The 14,765-nt window shown below is 49.5% G+C and overlaps 1 protein-coding gene across 4 annotated transcripts in view; it reads right to left on the bottom strand.

Moving 5' to 3' along the window:
- Positions 1–14,765, bottom strand: part of LOC116950207 (smoothelin-like) — a 49,840-nt gene that overhangs the window by 22,160 nt on the left and 12,915 nt on the right. For 3 of the 4 annotated variants that reach the window (XM_032967814.2, XM_032967813.2, XM_032967812.2), the window contains exons 2-7: positions 9,702–9,842; positions 6,920–6,995; positions 5,369–5,425; positions 3,648–3,824; positions 517–579; positions 291–363 (exon numbers count right to left, since the gene is read on the bottom strand). In XM_032967814.2, the coding sequence (XP_032823705.2) occupies positions 291–363; positions 517–579; positions 3,648–3,824; positions 5,369–5,425; positions 6,920–6,995; positions 9,702–9,842 (587 nt within the window). The remainder of the gene's footprint in view (positions 1–290; positions 364–516; positions 580–3,647; positions 3,825–5,368; positions 5,426–6,919; positions 6,996–9,701; positions 9,843–14,765) is intronic. The other variant, XM_032967815.2, reaches the window with a different exon arrangement.

Genomic DNA, 14,765 nt, shown 5'->3' on the forward strand with positions numbered 1-14,765 from the left:
TGGAGTTTGCATGTTCTCCCCGTGGTCGTGTGGATTTTTCTCCACCAGGTCTCCACATTTATAAACACACTTTTAGAGCATTCGACCGCTATACACTTCCGCATGCTAAGCCACTTCGTTGAGCTGTCATTTGTGGCCAGGTCGCTTCTGAACAAGAGCTACATAGCTCAGTGGGCCTTACCCTGGTAAAATAACACAAATAGATGTATAGGTTAGATAGTTAACGGGCTCTCACTTCGCAACAGATAGCACTGGTGGGGGGGGGGGGGAGGAGGGACTGCTGCGCTCACCTCGTCGCTGGAATGTTCAAGACGCTTGCGGTGCTGAACGTCACCGATTTGTTGGAGGTCCTTGCAATTGTATCTGGGGGAATGGGAACAAAAGCACGCGTGTGCTCAAAAAGCATTGCATCTTTATAAAACAAAAAATAAAGAACTCACTTCGGTAATGGTTCGTTTGCGTGCGTTTGCGTGCGTTCGCGTGCTGGACAAGCCACGGTTCGTCTATTTGGCTTACTTTCATTGATTCCCGAATAGTTGGATTCCACCGTCGAGAGTATAGACTTTTTCATCGTGTTGCCTGAACAACAGCAATAACACGGGACAATCGTGAGCAATTCAGCAACAACGTGCAAAGTCCCCGTCTCCTCCGTCACGGTCATTAGCCGGTGCAGCATGTACGCCCAATTGCAGGATGCGTAAACGCGTTGCCGTTGATCGTATTCTTCTTTACGAGTGTGATTGGGGGGGGGGGGGGGGAAGTGACGCTGGAAACGGCTTCCCCGCAAAGTCGCAAGCAAAGCAAGCGATGGTTTGACGGGTCCCCAAATAAAAGTAGCTGAAGGGGTCTCCCTCGCCATGCACCCAGTCACGCGTACCTTCCTTTTCCATTCTTGCTCCCCGTCACTGGAACAAACTCCCACTGCACGCGAAACAATCACCTTCTCTATAACCTGCAGCTTCCATTCCTCCCTTAAAACAACCCCCATCTCTTCTCCCCTAGCGCGTCCTACTGCTACTCCCTGACCCTGCCCCCCAGCTACGACCAGGCCTATCCAAATTATTACTACCCCAACCCCTATCACCACCCCAATCGCTACCCCAACCCCTATAACTACCCCAACCCCTATCACCACCCCTATCACGACCCCAACCCCTATCACCACCCTTATTACTACCCCAACCCCTATCATCACCCCAATCGCTACCCCAACCCCTATCACTACCCCAACCCCTATCACCACCCCAATCGCTACCCCAACCCCTATCACTACCCCAACTCCTATAACTACCCCAGACCCCTATCACTACCCCAAACCCTATCACTACCCCAACCCCTATCACTACCCCATACCCCAACCCCTATCACTACCCCTATCACTACCCCAACCCCTATCACTACCCCAACCCCTATCACTACCCCAACTCCTATCACTACCCCAGACTCCTATCACTACCCCAGACCCCTATCACTACCCCAAACCCTATCACTACCCCAACCCCTATCACTACCCCAACCCCTATCACTACCCCAACCCCTATCACTACCCCATCTCCTATCACTACCCCAACCCCTATCATTACCCCAACCCCTATCACTACCCAAACCCTATCACTACCCCACCCCCTATCACTACGCAACCCCTATCACTACCCCACCCCCTATCACTACCCCAACCCCTATCACTACCTCAACCCCTATCACTACCCCACCCCCTATCACTACCCCAACCCCTATCACTACCCCAACCCCTATCACTACCCCACCCCCTATCACTACCCCTATCACTACCCCAACCCCTATCACTACCCAACCCCTATCACTACCCCTATCACTACCCCAACCCCTATCACTACCCCAACCCCTATCGCTAACCCTATCACTAACCCTATCACTAACCCTATCACTACCTATTACTACCCCTATCACTACCCCTATCACGAGCTCAACCCCTATCACTACCCCAACCTCTCCTTCACCATTCCCGCGTGTTTTCCTGTCACCATAACTACACCACCTCTTTTAATAACCCCCACTCTTCATCTCAACCACTTTCATCTTGTGTACTATTTTATAATTGTTGTAAAGCGCCTCGGAAAGAATGCGCTATATCTCCATAGATATAAAAGGCACATTTGTGATTATGTGTCTGTTCAAAATGTTTAGCGTACTTCCCGACATGCAACAAACTGGAAATTTGCCATGTGGGTACTTTCCAGACTGTACACCATGCAAAAATTATTCAAATACGCTTTTTTTTTGGAGGGGGGGGGAGCTCAATAATGCATATATTTTTTGCACGGCAAGTGAGCTGTGACGTCAAATCTGTCACGTGACCCGCGCATGTGGAAGCGTAACGCATTGTAGTGTAGTGGTTAGTGCTACGAACCCGGCGACCCGAGTTCGATTCCCGCTGCCACCACCGGTGACGATTTTTTTAACCGCTCCTGGGCCTCCCCTAGGTCGACTCAGCCTCAAACGAGTAAGTAGTGTGGTGTGTGAACATCGCCACTGGGGAGACAAAGGCGGTCGGGCGTGGTGCTGGCCACCCATCCCCCTGGGGTACCGTTCCGGCCTTCATAGGTGCTCGCTAACAGCGCTTGCCCCTACAGTCAATATGGGGGATATTTGTCTTTGTGTGGGCGGAGCGGCAGTGTAGTGGTTAGCGCTACGAACCCGGCGACCCGAGTTCGATTCCCGCTCACGGCCAACACCGGTGACGATTATTGCAACCGGTCCTGGGCCTCCCCTAGGTCGACTCAGCCTCAAACGAGTAACTAGTGTGGTGTGTCAACATCGCCACTGGGGGGACAAAGGCGGCCGGGCGTGGTGAATCCAAGTCCCGGGCGAAGCCGGGTAGTCCAGCTAGTACATCTATATAAGGTTCCAGAAGAATGGAGGAGCACCAAATAAAACTCGCATCTTCACGAAACATAAAAAAATACTCTCATCGTTCACTATTTCAAATATTACCATGGTAATTGGTTTATAGCCTTAATTATTTAGACAGCATCGTCATCATGTGATGTTCATGGCCACGTGACGGTACCAAATGATTTCAGCTTTGGCGCTAGAAATGTTTCAACGCGCACAAATGTGCAGCGTGTGCCTCGAAAAAATCTCGCCCTGTGCGAAAACCACCGTTTCCCGAAGCAATGCATTGTGGTCATCTTGTCTAAGGCCAACATCCATTGCATTGAACAAGTGTGAGGCAGCAGTGAGACATGGGCAACTGTCGACATGTCGCATCCGTTGCCAAATCTGCCTCCTGTAAACTCATTCCGATATTAGTAAGCCACTGGTTGAAAAATAATATCTTTAGAACTGCGTTTTGTGTTTAGTTTGCTGTCCTTCCTCCAGCACCTCCAATTAGCACGGTTGCCTGCGCACAGTGCGACAGAACGTACATATACAGAGACGCTGCTTCCCCACAATGGGGCCAAATCCATCAGCATTTGCTCGATGGCAACAATAATTATCATCAGCAAATGGCGAGAACAGCCAAAGCAACCGAAACAAAAACCTGTGCCGGCCCTTCAATCGAAAAGTTTTCAACAACTCGCTGCCACGGGTGCTTCCGATATTGATTGTCCTTCGGGCAATAGAAAACGCCGCGATTTTGTCTCTTTTTTGGCTTGCAACGTTACCTGTGGAAATGGTTTTCTGAACGACCTTGACCGATCTTGTGGAATCGCCGAAGATCACTTTTTCCGTTTTGCTGAAACCCTTGTCCCCAGCGGCCGCGAGCTTCTCCACAACGACGTCCTTCTGCAGGCCCCGGCTGCTGTCTGTGGATTTGCTCTCATGGATGCTCTCCCTCTGTTCTGTTCGTTTCAGTACGGCCGACAACAATGGCACGCCGTTATTTTCTTCATAACGACGGGTTTTATATATGACACTTTTTTAAATGTATATATTTTTTAAAAAATCGCAATTACCGAGCACGGGACCAGAGGTCAAAAAAACTGCAAAGTGGCCATCGACAAATTAGCACTTTTGGAGTTCCAATAGATAACAGATCATACGTTTCTTGAATTGAGAAAAAGTTAATCGGCTATTGCATGAAGACATAACTCCAATGCTGTGTCAGTCATGGGTGACCGGTTGACTATATTTCACCACGCAAGGTCAACTCGGGTTGGTGAAGTGTGGAGTGGGTTTTGGGGGGTGGCTGGCCGAAGACCTGTTCACAAATAACTCGCCGGGGTTTATAGCGCTGTGCGCTGACCACTGCACCACCACCCCCCTCCTCCCCCACTATCTTGATAATGGGAGCTCACTACGGTACAACATCATGGTAAGTAATGATGATGGTGGGTTTATTGACCTCTGATGCCGTTCCACGCATCATGTTTAGTTGACGCTCCTTGCATTGAACACTGCTTTGTTCGAGAAATATACACATGCATGTAATAGGCCAACGTTCCAAGCAACGGCCCTTATACAGAACAAATTCGCTCCCGTTGGCGATTCAAGCAAGATTGTCACTCCGGGACCCTGTTATCGTCTTGGCGGCGCGCTCTTGCCAATAACATCTGACAACCCAGCGGCATTTGTTAAACAAAGCCTGACTGTTGACGAGACACAGAAGGTTCAAACCGGTTCAGAATTCCGCATGTTTGAACAAAAAAAAATGTTGCTGGGTGATGTTGGCCTGGTAATCGAGTCGGACCGATGGGACAAACTTTTGTTTGCATTTGAAGGGACACAGAACGCAGCTGCAACAACAACAACAGCAGCAGCAGCAACGCATAACGCGGTTGTGTACTGTTTATATAAAAGGAGGCTCATTAACAGTGAGGCCGCGGTGTTTTGCCTCCCGTGGATCCCGACGCCAAAGCCAAGACGAGGCGCCAGGGGCCGACAACCCGCCAAACTGATTACAAATATTCGCAGGGTTACACAGAGACGGCGTGTATATTTCCTTTTTGCAAGGCAGTGTCAGCGAGAGACGTGGTGTAAAACAACTTCCTAACACGATCCACTAAGGCGTTGAGCCCACACTCGTGTCGTTTTAGTCAAACCCATTGGGCGTCCAGTGGCACCCCGGTTAGTAAGGATCGTTGCGTCACGGCACCCGGTTATACGGCATCTGCGTTAGGGATGTTACACGGCAACAAACGCGTGTTAATAAGCTAACAATTTGTCACAGTCGTAAAAAAAAAACAATACTTGTTATTCCGTATTAAGTGAGATTTAATATTTGTGCTGTCGTTGCTTCTTGTAGTGACTGTTGTCGTCGTTGGTGTTATGTTCGACACAGCTCTACGTTAGCTCACGACTAATCCGGGTGATCTTAATTTACGGAAACATCTGCAGTGACCGTCTGTTAATGTTTCAGGCACGCAGCTTCACACGCTCGGGGTACCTTCTGCGACACTTTCCTCATACAGAGTGTCATCCGTTGAGACACTTCCCTGCACACCTGCATTTTAAAATGTAAATCATTACCCATCTGCAGCGGCGTCTCGTTACCTTCATTCAAATTCAAGAATTGAATTTTTTTTTTTTAGTCGTGCGGTAAAAGGTCACTATTCAGGGATGCATATTTTAAAGGGCGTCTTCCTAAACGTCTCGGCAGATTCGAGAGCGCCCCCGGAACTCGCATCTCATCCTCGATCATTCCGATGCACCACTGCTACAGTTCCAGCCAAGGGCACCTCCCCCCCCCTCCTCCCGTGGCATCTGTCCCTATTCAGCACAAGGTGTAAGCAACAGTATCGGCTCGACAATGGACATCGAATCTGCCGTTAGAGGGGAGGTGGGGGGCAAAGGGCTGCGAGCGATGTGGGAAGGCCGTCCTTGGAGGGGGGGTTTCCCCTAATAAAGCAATTTGTGAGTAATTGATCAAATGTGCCAACTTGGGACGGTGACGCCGGTACACAATGGGCTGCTGTTTGTGTTGTTGTAACTTCCAATAACGTCACGGGGATCCGTCGCGTCCTCAGTGAAGCGGGGACGGAGCGCGCGCGGGTTCGCTGGGTGAATAAGTCGACGCCACCGCTCGTGCCGCGTCTAAACCACCTCGCCCGGTATGCAGGAGGCCGTGGGTTTTAGCCAGAGCCACGACGCCTGCTGTGTATTTGGGAGTTTGCGTCTCTCTCTCTCTCTCTGCCTCTCTCCCCCGTGGTCGCGTGGATTTATCTCCGGGTCCTGCGGAGTTTCCGTGCACATTGAGAATCAACGTCGCGCGTTTGGAGTATTTGGCTACTGCTGTGGATTTGAACTTGATACGCCACTTCGCTAAGCTGTCGATTGTAGCCAGGTCACTTCTGTAAAAAGAGCAATACAGCTCAGTGGTAAAAAAAAATAAAAATAGTTTTTAGTTATACAGTAGAAACTCGTTTTATCCGCATTGATGTGTGGGATGAACATGGCGGATCCTATTATCCGCGCGTGGCTATCTGCGAATTTACTCGATGTCATCGTCAGCCGTGATCAATCCACTGCTGGATGAAGCCCCCCCCCCCATCCCCCTAAGCCGTCGGCATCTCTCACGGTCCCGCGGTGCATAATAATCCACACAACGCCTGCTGCACACCAGCCGATTCCATCGCTCCATTTCCCTGGTGGACGTGGCCCCTCTCTCGGATGCGTTCCATTCCTTGGCAGCCACTCCGCTATTTCCCTTTACCGTCGGCCACCATCCCTTCTAGCGACGCGTTACTCCACCCATCCCGCGGGGGGGTGGGGGGAGGGGGTAATTACGGATGACCGTGGATGATAGGAAAAGGTCCGCGGATAATGAGGACTTTTCTCGTACCATGTGTAGCTGCCGCGGATAATAATAATAATAATGGGAGCTGCGTGTTATAGGGGTTATGGATAAGGGGATATCTCCTAGAATTTTCCCGCACGTAGAAATGCAAATCCTTTTAAATATCCACCGCAACATTTTTTTGTATTTTAACTACCTTACCTCTGGCCTTTTTTCGAAGGTTTCTAATCGCCGTGCGAATTCCTCTCCTCTCCTCAAAGTCTGTGGCCTGCGCAAGCTTTGGCAGAACACGGGGTGTGGGGTAGGGGGGGGTAAGCGGTTAAAAGGCTGCTCGCAAGCCACCACGTCGGTGTCACGCGGTGGACGAGCTCTACTGCCGTACCACCGCAGATTTATTTTCAATCTTAAGAACATATCAATCTGCGCGAAATAAGTTTTTTTTTAAATGTTCCCTCCGTTCCGATGTACAGTAGATAAGTTGGGTATTGGGGTTTTTTTTACTCTCGCTTTGAAGTTTTTTTTTTAGTGTGTGTGTGTGGATGCTATTATGGCCATCGCATGGCAATCAAAGTTTGCGGTCATTCGGAGGCATTTTATCAGACGAGTGAAGTATGCCGAAATACGTGCATTACACGGAGGCCCTTTTTTCAATAATGGCCCGCCAGTTGAAATGAAGAGTGATTGATCGTATCGTTTAGCCACGAAAGTTAAAGGTGCAGCCCTGAAATTATTTGCCCGTGCAACCACTGACGGGAAGGGAGCTCTGTAAAGGCCACACTCGAGGGTCATTTGGCCTACTCTTCCAAGCTGGCCTAGATGTCTTGGAAGCAGTGGGAAGAACCCACACTTTAACCCACCTCACGCGACCTACCAATCGACTTACCCGTTTACAATGCTGGCTGGGTGGACGGAGGAAAGCGAGGAGAGGCAGATTTCATAAACTTGGCCCATTGTTTCATCTGCCGCACCAGCAGATCGGATCGAACCGGCGACTTCTGAATTTCAAGTTCGGTGAGCTAACTTGTCGCCTGACAAGTCGTGGGCATTGCATGTCCAAGCATTTATTTACGTGCCGTGCGTTCTATCATTTGAAACAGAAATGTACAGAGGGATATTTGTTTTCAGCGTCCGGATTGACAACACTGCACAAATGAGTCGTTTCAACCAAGCAGTCGCCGTCTCTCGCGATCCCGCGGAGAAACGGGGATAGTGCTCGTACACTTTTGTACAAATGCAGTGAGCCAAGGCAGACACCGGACGTTTACATTTTAAACCAAAAGGGTTCCGAGTCTTGCTCTTAGCCCAAGGCCTTGCGTGACCGACCAATGACACGGACCGCATTTCAATAAATATTTACAGAATGCCAGTGTTGTTCTTTCCAAACTTTTATTTTGATTTCGGAGCCTTGTTTTCATACGTTTATTTTTAAGCTTCTGTCAACCTTATGGCGTATCGTTCTTTCTCTCTCTCTCTCTGTTACGTTTCATAAGAGAAAGCGCGAGAGAGAGACGGCTTTATCGAATACGTTGTTTGGTATGAACATTGCGACATTGAAAAATATGTGCTCCTGCCGAAGGTTTTCAGCGGCCGTGCCATAGTGGTTCGATGTGCTTTCGGGTTGCTCCTACGAATACGTTTGATGTCCGACGTTTCGCTCCACATGGCTGAGGCAGCTCCCGGTCATGTGGAGTGTCTCAAACGTGGGACTTCACGCAAACATACGTACGGTAACAACCCGAAAACACATCGGAGAGCTATACCAGAAAATGTTTGACGCTTTTATATATGTATATAAACAAAAACAAAGATCCCCCCCGTTTAGCCTTCACAGACTTTTGAAGGCCGGCTGGGCACATGAGGGGGTGGGTGGCCAGCACCACGCCCGACCGCCTTTGTCTCCCGAGTGGCGATCTTTACGCACAAACACGAGGTACTCATTTAAGACCGACCTCGGAGAGGCCCATGACCGGTTCAGATAATAAATGGTGTTGGTCGTAAGCGGGAATCCAACTTGGGTCGCCAGGCTCGTAGCGCAGCGCGCTTACCACTACGCTACCGCTCCCCACATACGTACATATATACAAAGACAAAGATCCACCGTATAGCCTGAAAAGACTGTTGGGGCAAGTGCTGTTAGCGAGCACCTATGAAGGCTAGAACGGCACACGAGGGGGGGATCGGTGGCCAGCACCACGCCCGGCCGCCTTTGTTTCCCCAGTGGCGATGTTTACACGCCACACCAGGTACTTATTTGAGGCTAAGTCGACCTAGGGGAGGCCCAGGACCGTTTCAGATAATCGTCACTGATTTTGGCCATGAGCGGGAATCGAACCCGGGTCGCCAGGTTCGTAGCGCAGCGTAGCGCTAACCGCTACACCACCGCTCCCCCACATACGTACATATACACAAAGACAAAAACTAACAAACAGAAACTAATAAACAAACAGCCACGAAGCTGTCAAGTACAGAGCAGTATATTGAAAACGTGTTCTCGCGGCGTAGCTAAGCTCATAAGCTCAGTGGGCTTTACCTGGTAAGATTAAAACAATTGATTAGTTGTATCTTGACTTAAAGCTTTCGTGACTGCAGGAATTCATACTCTCTTGGTCTTTCGGTAAAGTCACGGAGATAGAAAAAATAATTTTTAAAAATCACGACTGAGGCAGTCCGCCCGCTGTATGTTTTTCACCTGAAGACGATTGCTTGTGTTGCGATCGAAACGTCGTGATTTTTTCTTCTTTTTTCTGTCTATCTACGTAACTTTACCGATAGACCCAAAGAATATGTTTCGCTTCATTTGTGTTTGTTATCGTGATTTGTTTACCTTTCCTATACTTTGCACTACTATCGTGTTTTTTGTATTGTTTGTTGTTGTAACCTTCTGACCGGCTCCTACTGAACATCTGTGAAAAAGAGCTTCATGGTTCATCGGATTCCTCCGGTATAAATAAACAGTCTGATGATTCTGTGCAGTATTCCTCACCATCCTCTCAAGGACCTCTTCGTCCACGTCGTTTGTATCGAATGGCTCGGCTTTTGGCGCGCCCGCCACCACCGCCTCTCTGTAGGTGATGTTCACGCTGTCTTCTTGGGGCTGATTACTGCTCTTGGAAGGCTCCGTCTCCTAACACATGAAGGAGGAGGAAGAGGAGGAAATTGAGCACGTGCGTGTACATTCACTTTACGTACCCGGCGAATCCTCACAACGCGTGTACGCTATAGCGTGGCTATTCCATTCGGGGAAACCGTTCACGCAACGCGGAAACGCGCCCCTCCGTTATAATGCGGAACGTGGCTCTCCGTTGTAATGGAGATCGTGCCCTCCGTTATAACACGGATCACGCCCTCTGTTATAACGCGGAACGTGCTCCTCCGTTATAATGCGGTACGTGGCTCTCCGTTGTAATGGAGATCGTGCCCTCCGTTATAACATGGATCACGCCCTCTGTTATAACGCGGAACGTGCTCCTCCGTTATAATGTGGAACGTGACCCTCTGTTATAACTGCGCGGCTGAGCGGTACAGTGACACAGTACGCGGAATGATACTGCAAACGCAGCCGCTTACCCTCGGTTCTTTGGACCGCCGTCTCACTGCGTGGTGTGCACAGTGGTCCATCGTATCTCGCCAAACTTTGTCGTTTGCTCCATTATTTGTGGGGAAATTGTTCTCGCCCAACGCGTTTTTTTCACTTCACGCGCCACTTTTCAGGAACACGTCTATTGTGTTAAACGAGGACTTACTGGAGTGAATTTACTAGGCTCGTAGCAAATTAACACCAACCCTCGAAATCGCAAAGAATTGTTACGATTTGGGGGGGAGGGGGGGGAGCCCAATTAGATCACATATTTTAAAATTATTATTTTATTTTTTCATCATTTTTGTTTCTCGTCCGTCTAATTTGTATGGTTTACCTCACGCCGTTACCATAAATGTAACGTGAGCGTATCATTTATATAAATGATTAATCGTCGGTTCTCAATGTGCGCTATTCAATGCGTGTACAGTATCGTGAGCGTGACAATCAATTTGAATCCGCGTTTGCTAACATCATCGTGATACAAGCAGTATCCATCACTTTGCATGCCCCGAAACTATCGGACGCATATTTTGAGCCGTGTTGCAGCTCAAATACGGAATACACTCCTGCAGGTGCAAGTGAATTGATGGCAATTAAATTTCACACCCAAAGGTTGCTCCTTCATTTCGCATCTAATGTAATTGCACACCAATGTTGTTACTTTAGTCCTGGGTATGATGTTAAATCTTCATTATGGCAATGGCTCTCTGGGAGAGAGCGAGAGAGAGAGAGAGGTGGGGACCGTGTGCGTCTCTTTAAAGGGGGGCGACGGCGGCTCCGGCTTCTGTTCGGTGGCGACACGGGCGTCTCTCTCGCCACCTTCCCTCCCGATAGTTGCGCTAGGGGCTGACGGAGAGAGACCCGGCTTGCTAGAGCCGCCTACGCACAGGCTCCCTCGCCACATCGCTACCATCACTGTCACCACCATCACCGCACCACCGTCAACTCCACTATCGACAAAACCATGACCACCGCCGCCATCACCACACCGTGCACCTCCGATCAGCACGGCTGCGTGCGGTGCGAAGGAAGTTCAGCGCACGACGCTCGTGGGTATGCACGTCACCTAAATAGCACTTGCTGGGGGAAAAGCAAAAATGGGAGGTCACATCAACCGCCCTGCCCAAGTCACCGTCTAAGCAGCCCCTCGTGCGGAGGGTGCAACCGTGCGGTGGAGAGAGGGGAGTGGGATAGCGATGGATGGAGGAAACTTGAGCCACGGAGCTGCCCTCGGGAATAAGAAGTCGACAAGGATCGAGAGCCATAACCCTTATGTAGAGCGGAGACCCCGTAGATGTCCACCATATAGACCAGTGCGTCTTCACCGTTACTGCAGCCTGCACCCCATTGGTTGTCAATCGTTAAACGTTTTGTGTTAATAAATTCATCGGGTTCGATTAAACAAAATAGTAGTAACTCACGTGCCCGTGCTTAATTCTTGTTTTCGATTATTTACCTTCAAAAACAAATCTGTCCACGTCTCGCACCCCCCCCCCCCCAAAAAGGGCATCTCGCACTCCCAGGGGGGTGCGTGCAACCCAGGTTAAGAACCATTGATATAGATAGACCCAAAGACGCATGCAGGCGAGAGACCCTTGCTCTTCCATACAGATCCATAGACTTGCACAAGATTACACTGGGGCCGTAATCGTGCGTGTGGCCTTACATTCGCGTGCGGCCATGAAGTCGCCTAAACAACATTGCCGAGGACGCCAGGGAAAGGTGGAAACCTCCTCAACCCTCCTGCCCTCGGCCTGGCTCAAGAACCCTCGTGCGGCCTGCGGCGTTGAGGTGCGAAGGGAGGGGTTCGGGGGTGCGCGCGGGTCAGAATGGATGGAGGGAGCTTGAACCCTAGACCTGTCCTTGGCCAGGGGAACTTGAGAGAGCTGTTACTTGAGCCCTAGGCAGGTCTCGTGGGAAATGAGGATGCTTAATTTGGTGGGTACCGCATGTTGACGGTGCGAGTTGAACCGCGCTTATGTAAGTGCACGATGTGGGCAGCGAGGCGCGCGTGGAAACCTCGGCGATGGCGAAGTGATGTTTTCGTCATCGGCCGGCAACGCCGTTAGTCCATCCACTGCTGGATGAAGGGCCGTCCAGTACCGCTTTCATCCAGATCGCTCTTTCGCATACGCCGGTTACCATGTCGGCGGCAGTCGTACTTGAGCGTCGTCAAAGATTGTCAATAATAATGAAAATACGATCGTTTAGTTTATACTGCGTCATTGTTCTTGCAAACCGCATCTCACAATCGCACGAAGAACCACAGACACGAGCTGGAAGGCAACAGCCAGGCGGTGAGATGGTGCCTACAGTTGCCCAAGCTCTGCGGTCCTCTAAACATTGAGATATTTTCGGCCAATTAATGAGCGTTTGCACGCGGGAGGTAGCTGGAGCACCCGGAGAAAACCCACGCGTGCGAGGGGGCAACGCTCTATCCCCGTACAGAAGGGGACTGATGATGGTAGCCTGCGCTTTGCTGCACCGTCTCCTCTACGCCCGCGGCAAAGGGAGTGTGGCGTGTCATCTGTGCGGTGTTCCACCGACCCTCGCCGCTGCCTCCACGCTGCTGGATTACAGGCGGCCACGTGCAGCAGTGTAGCCACCACGGCCAAGTAACATTTTTTCAGATGCACTTCTGCGGGACGTCTGGAACGCCCCCTTCCTTCTGATATCACGAAGCCGCTGGAGCTGTGTACTTTCCAAACCAGATTGAAAACGAATTTCTTTCGAACCGCTTGTTTGTGTTTTAGTTTGTTGTCCTTTCCCCCCGCACCTCCGGTTAGCACGGTTGGCTACGTACGGCGCGAAAGACGCTCTTATCTTCATCTTAATATAGCGCTATTATCCAGGGCAAATTTACAAGGGTTATGAGTGGCACAATTAGGGTAACTAACAGTGAGACGGTGACCGGGGATGGGGTATGGGGAGGGCAGTACGTGGGAACCGGAATGACGGTGGTGTCTAGGGATGGAGGGGAAGGTTAGGGCCAGGAAGAATTGGTGGGGGTCTTGAGGGAGGAGAGGAAACGAGACAGGGAGGGTGCTTGCTTAATGTTCCACACACACACATATACGTACACCCATTTCACAACGCCGCTCTGAAACTTTTGTTGACTCTTTACGCCCGTCAGGAGAAGTGAAATTGCCCGTCACGTCTTGAAGACAAATAATGTGCGATGCTCCTTCACGCATCGAAGGGACGTAACCCCCCCCGCCCCCCCCCCCACCACCGAAGAATTCCTAGACATCAAATTGCTTTATGTGACGTGGGGGGGGGGGGGGTTATTAATTTTATTTTAACAAACAAAAAAATGTACCTCCGTCCTCTGACAGAAACCCATTTTCATTGCCCAAGTTGTAGTAATATCATCAAGTGTAAAACATCAAGTGTAACAACCGGCTGCTACCTTTGACCCCCCCCCCCCCCCCCCACAGCGTGTGTGCCCCCCCCCCTCCCCCAGTGCACCAGCGATGGGAGCCACTTACTCGCCCTCTGCCCATTTTGGGCACCGCTGGCGCACTAAACGGCAACAGCGCACGAAACAAACAACGACATCAACAACAACGACAACAACAATAACATCAACAACCACAACGACATCAATAACAACAACAACATCAACAATAACATCAACAACAACATCAACAACAACAACGACATCAACAACAACATCATCAACAACATCAACAATAACATCAACAACAACAACGACAACAATAACGACAACAACATCAACAACAACAACATCAACAATAACATCAACAACAACAACAACGACAACAACAACATCAACAACAACGACAATAACAACGACAACAACATCAACAACGACATCAACAACAACGACAACAACAACGACAACGACATCAACAACAACATCAACAACAACGACATCAACAACAACAACAACAACATCAACAATAACATCAACAACAACAACAACGACAACAACGACAACAACATCAACAACATCAACGACATCAACAACAACAACGACATCAACAACAACAACGACATCAATAACAACGACATCAACAACAACAACGACATCAATAACAACGACATCAACAACATCAACAACAACGACATCAACAACAACAACGACAACAACAACGACAACAACATCAACAACAACATCAACAACAACGACGACAACAACAACAACGACATCAACAACAACATCAACGACATCAACAACAACAACATCAACAACAACGACATCAACAACAACAACGACATCAATAACAACGACATCAACAACAACAACGACATCAACAACAACAACAACAACGACATCAACAACATCAACAACAACGACATCAACAACAACAACAACAACATCAACAACAACATCAACAACAACGACATCAACAACAACAACGACATCAATAACAACGACATCAACAACAACGACATCAACAACAACGACATCAACGACAACAACGACATCAACAACAACAACGA

The sequence above is a fragment of the Petromyzon marinus genome, chromosome 38 (assembly GCF_048934315.1).
Source record: "Petromyzon marinus isolate PM22_M1 ecotype Great Lakes invasive population chromosome 38, UKy_Petmar_22M1.pri1.0, whole genome shotgun sequence".
Lineage (NCBI taxonomy): Eukaryota > Metazoa > Chordata > Hyperoartia > Petromyzontiformes > Petromyzontidae > Petromyzon > Petromyzon marinus.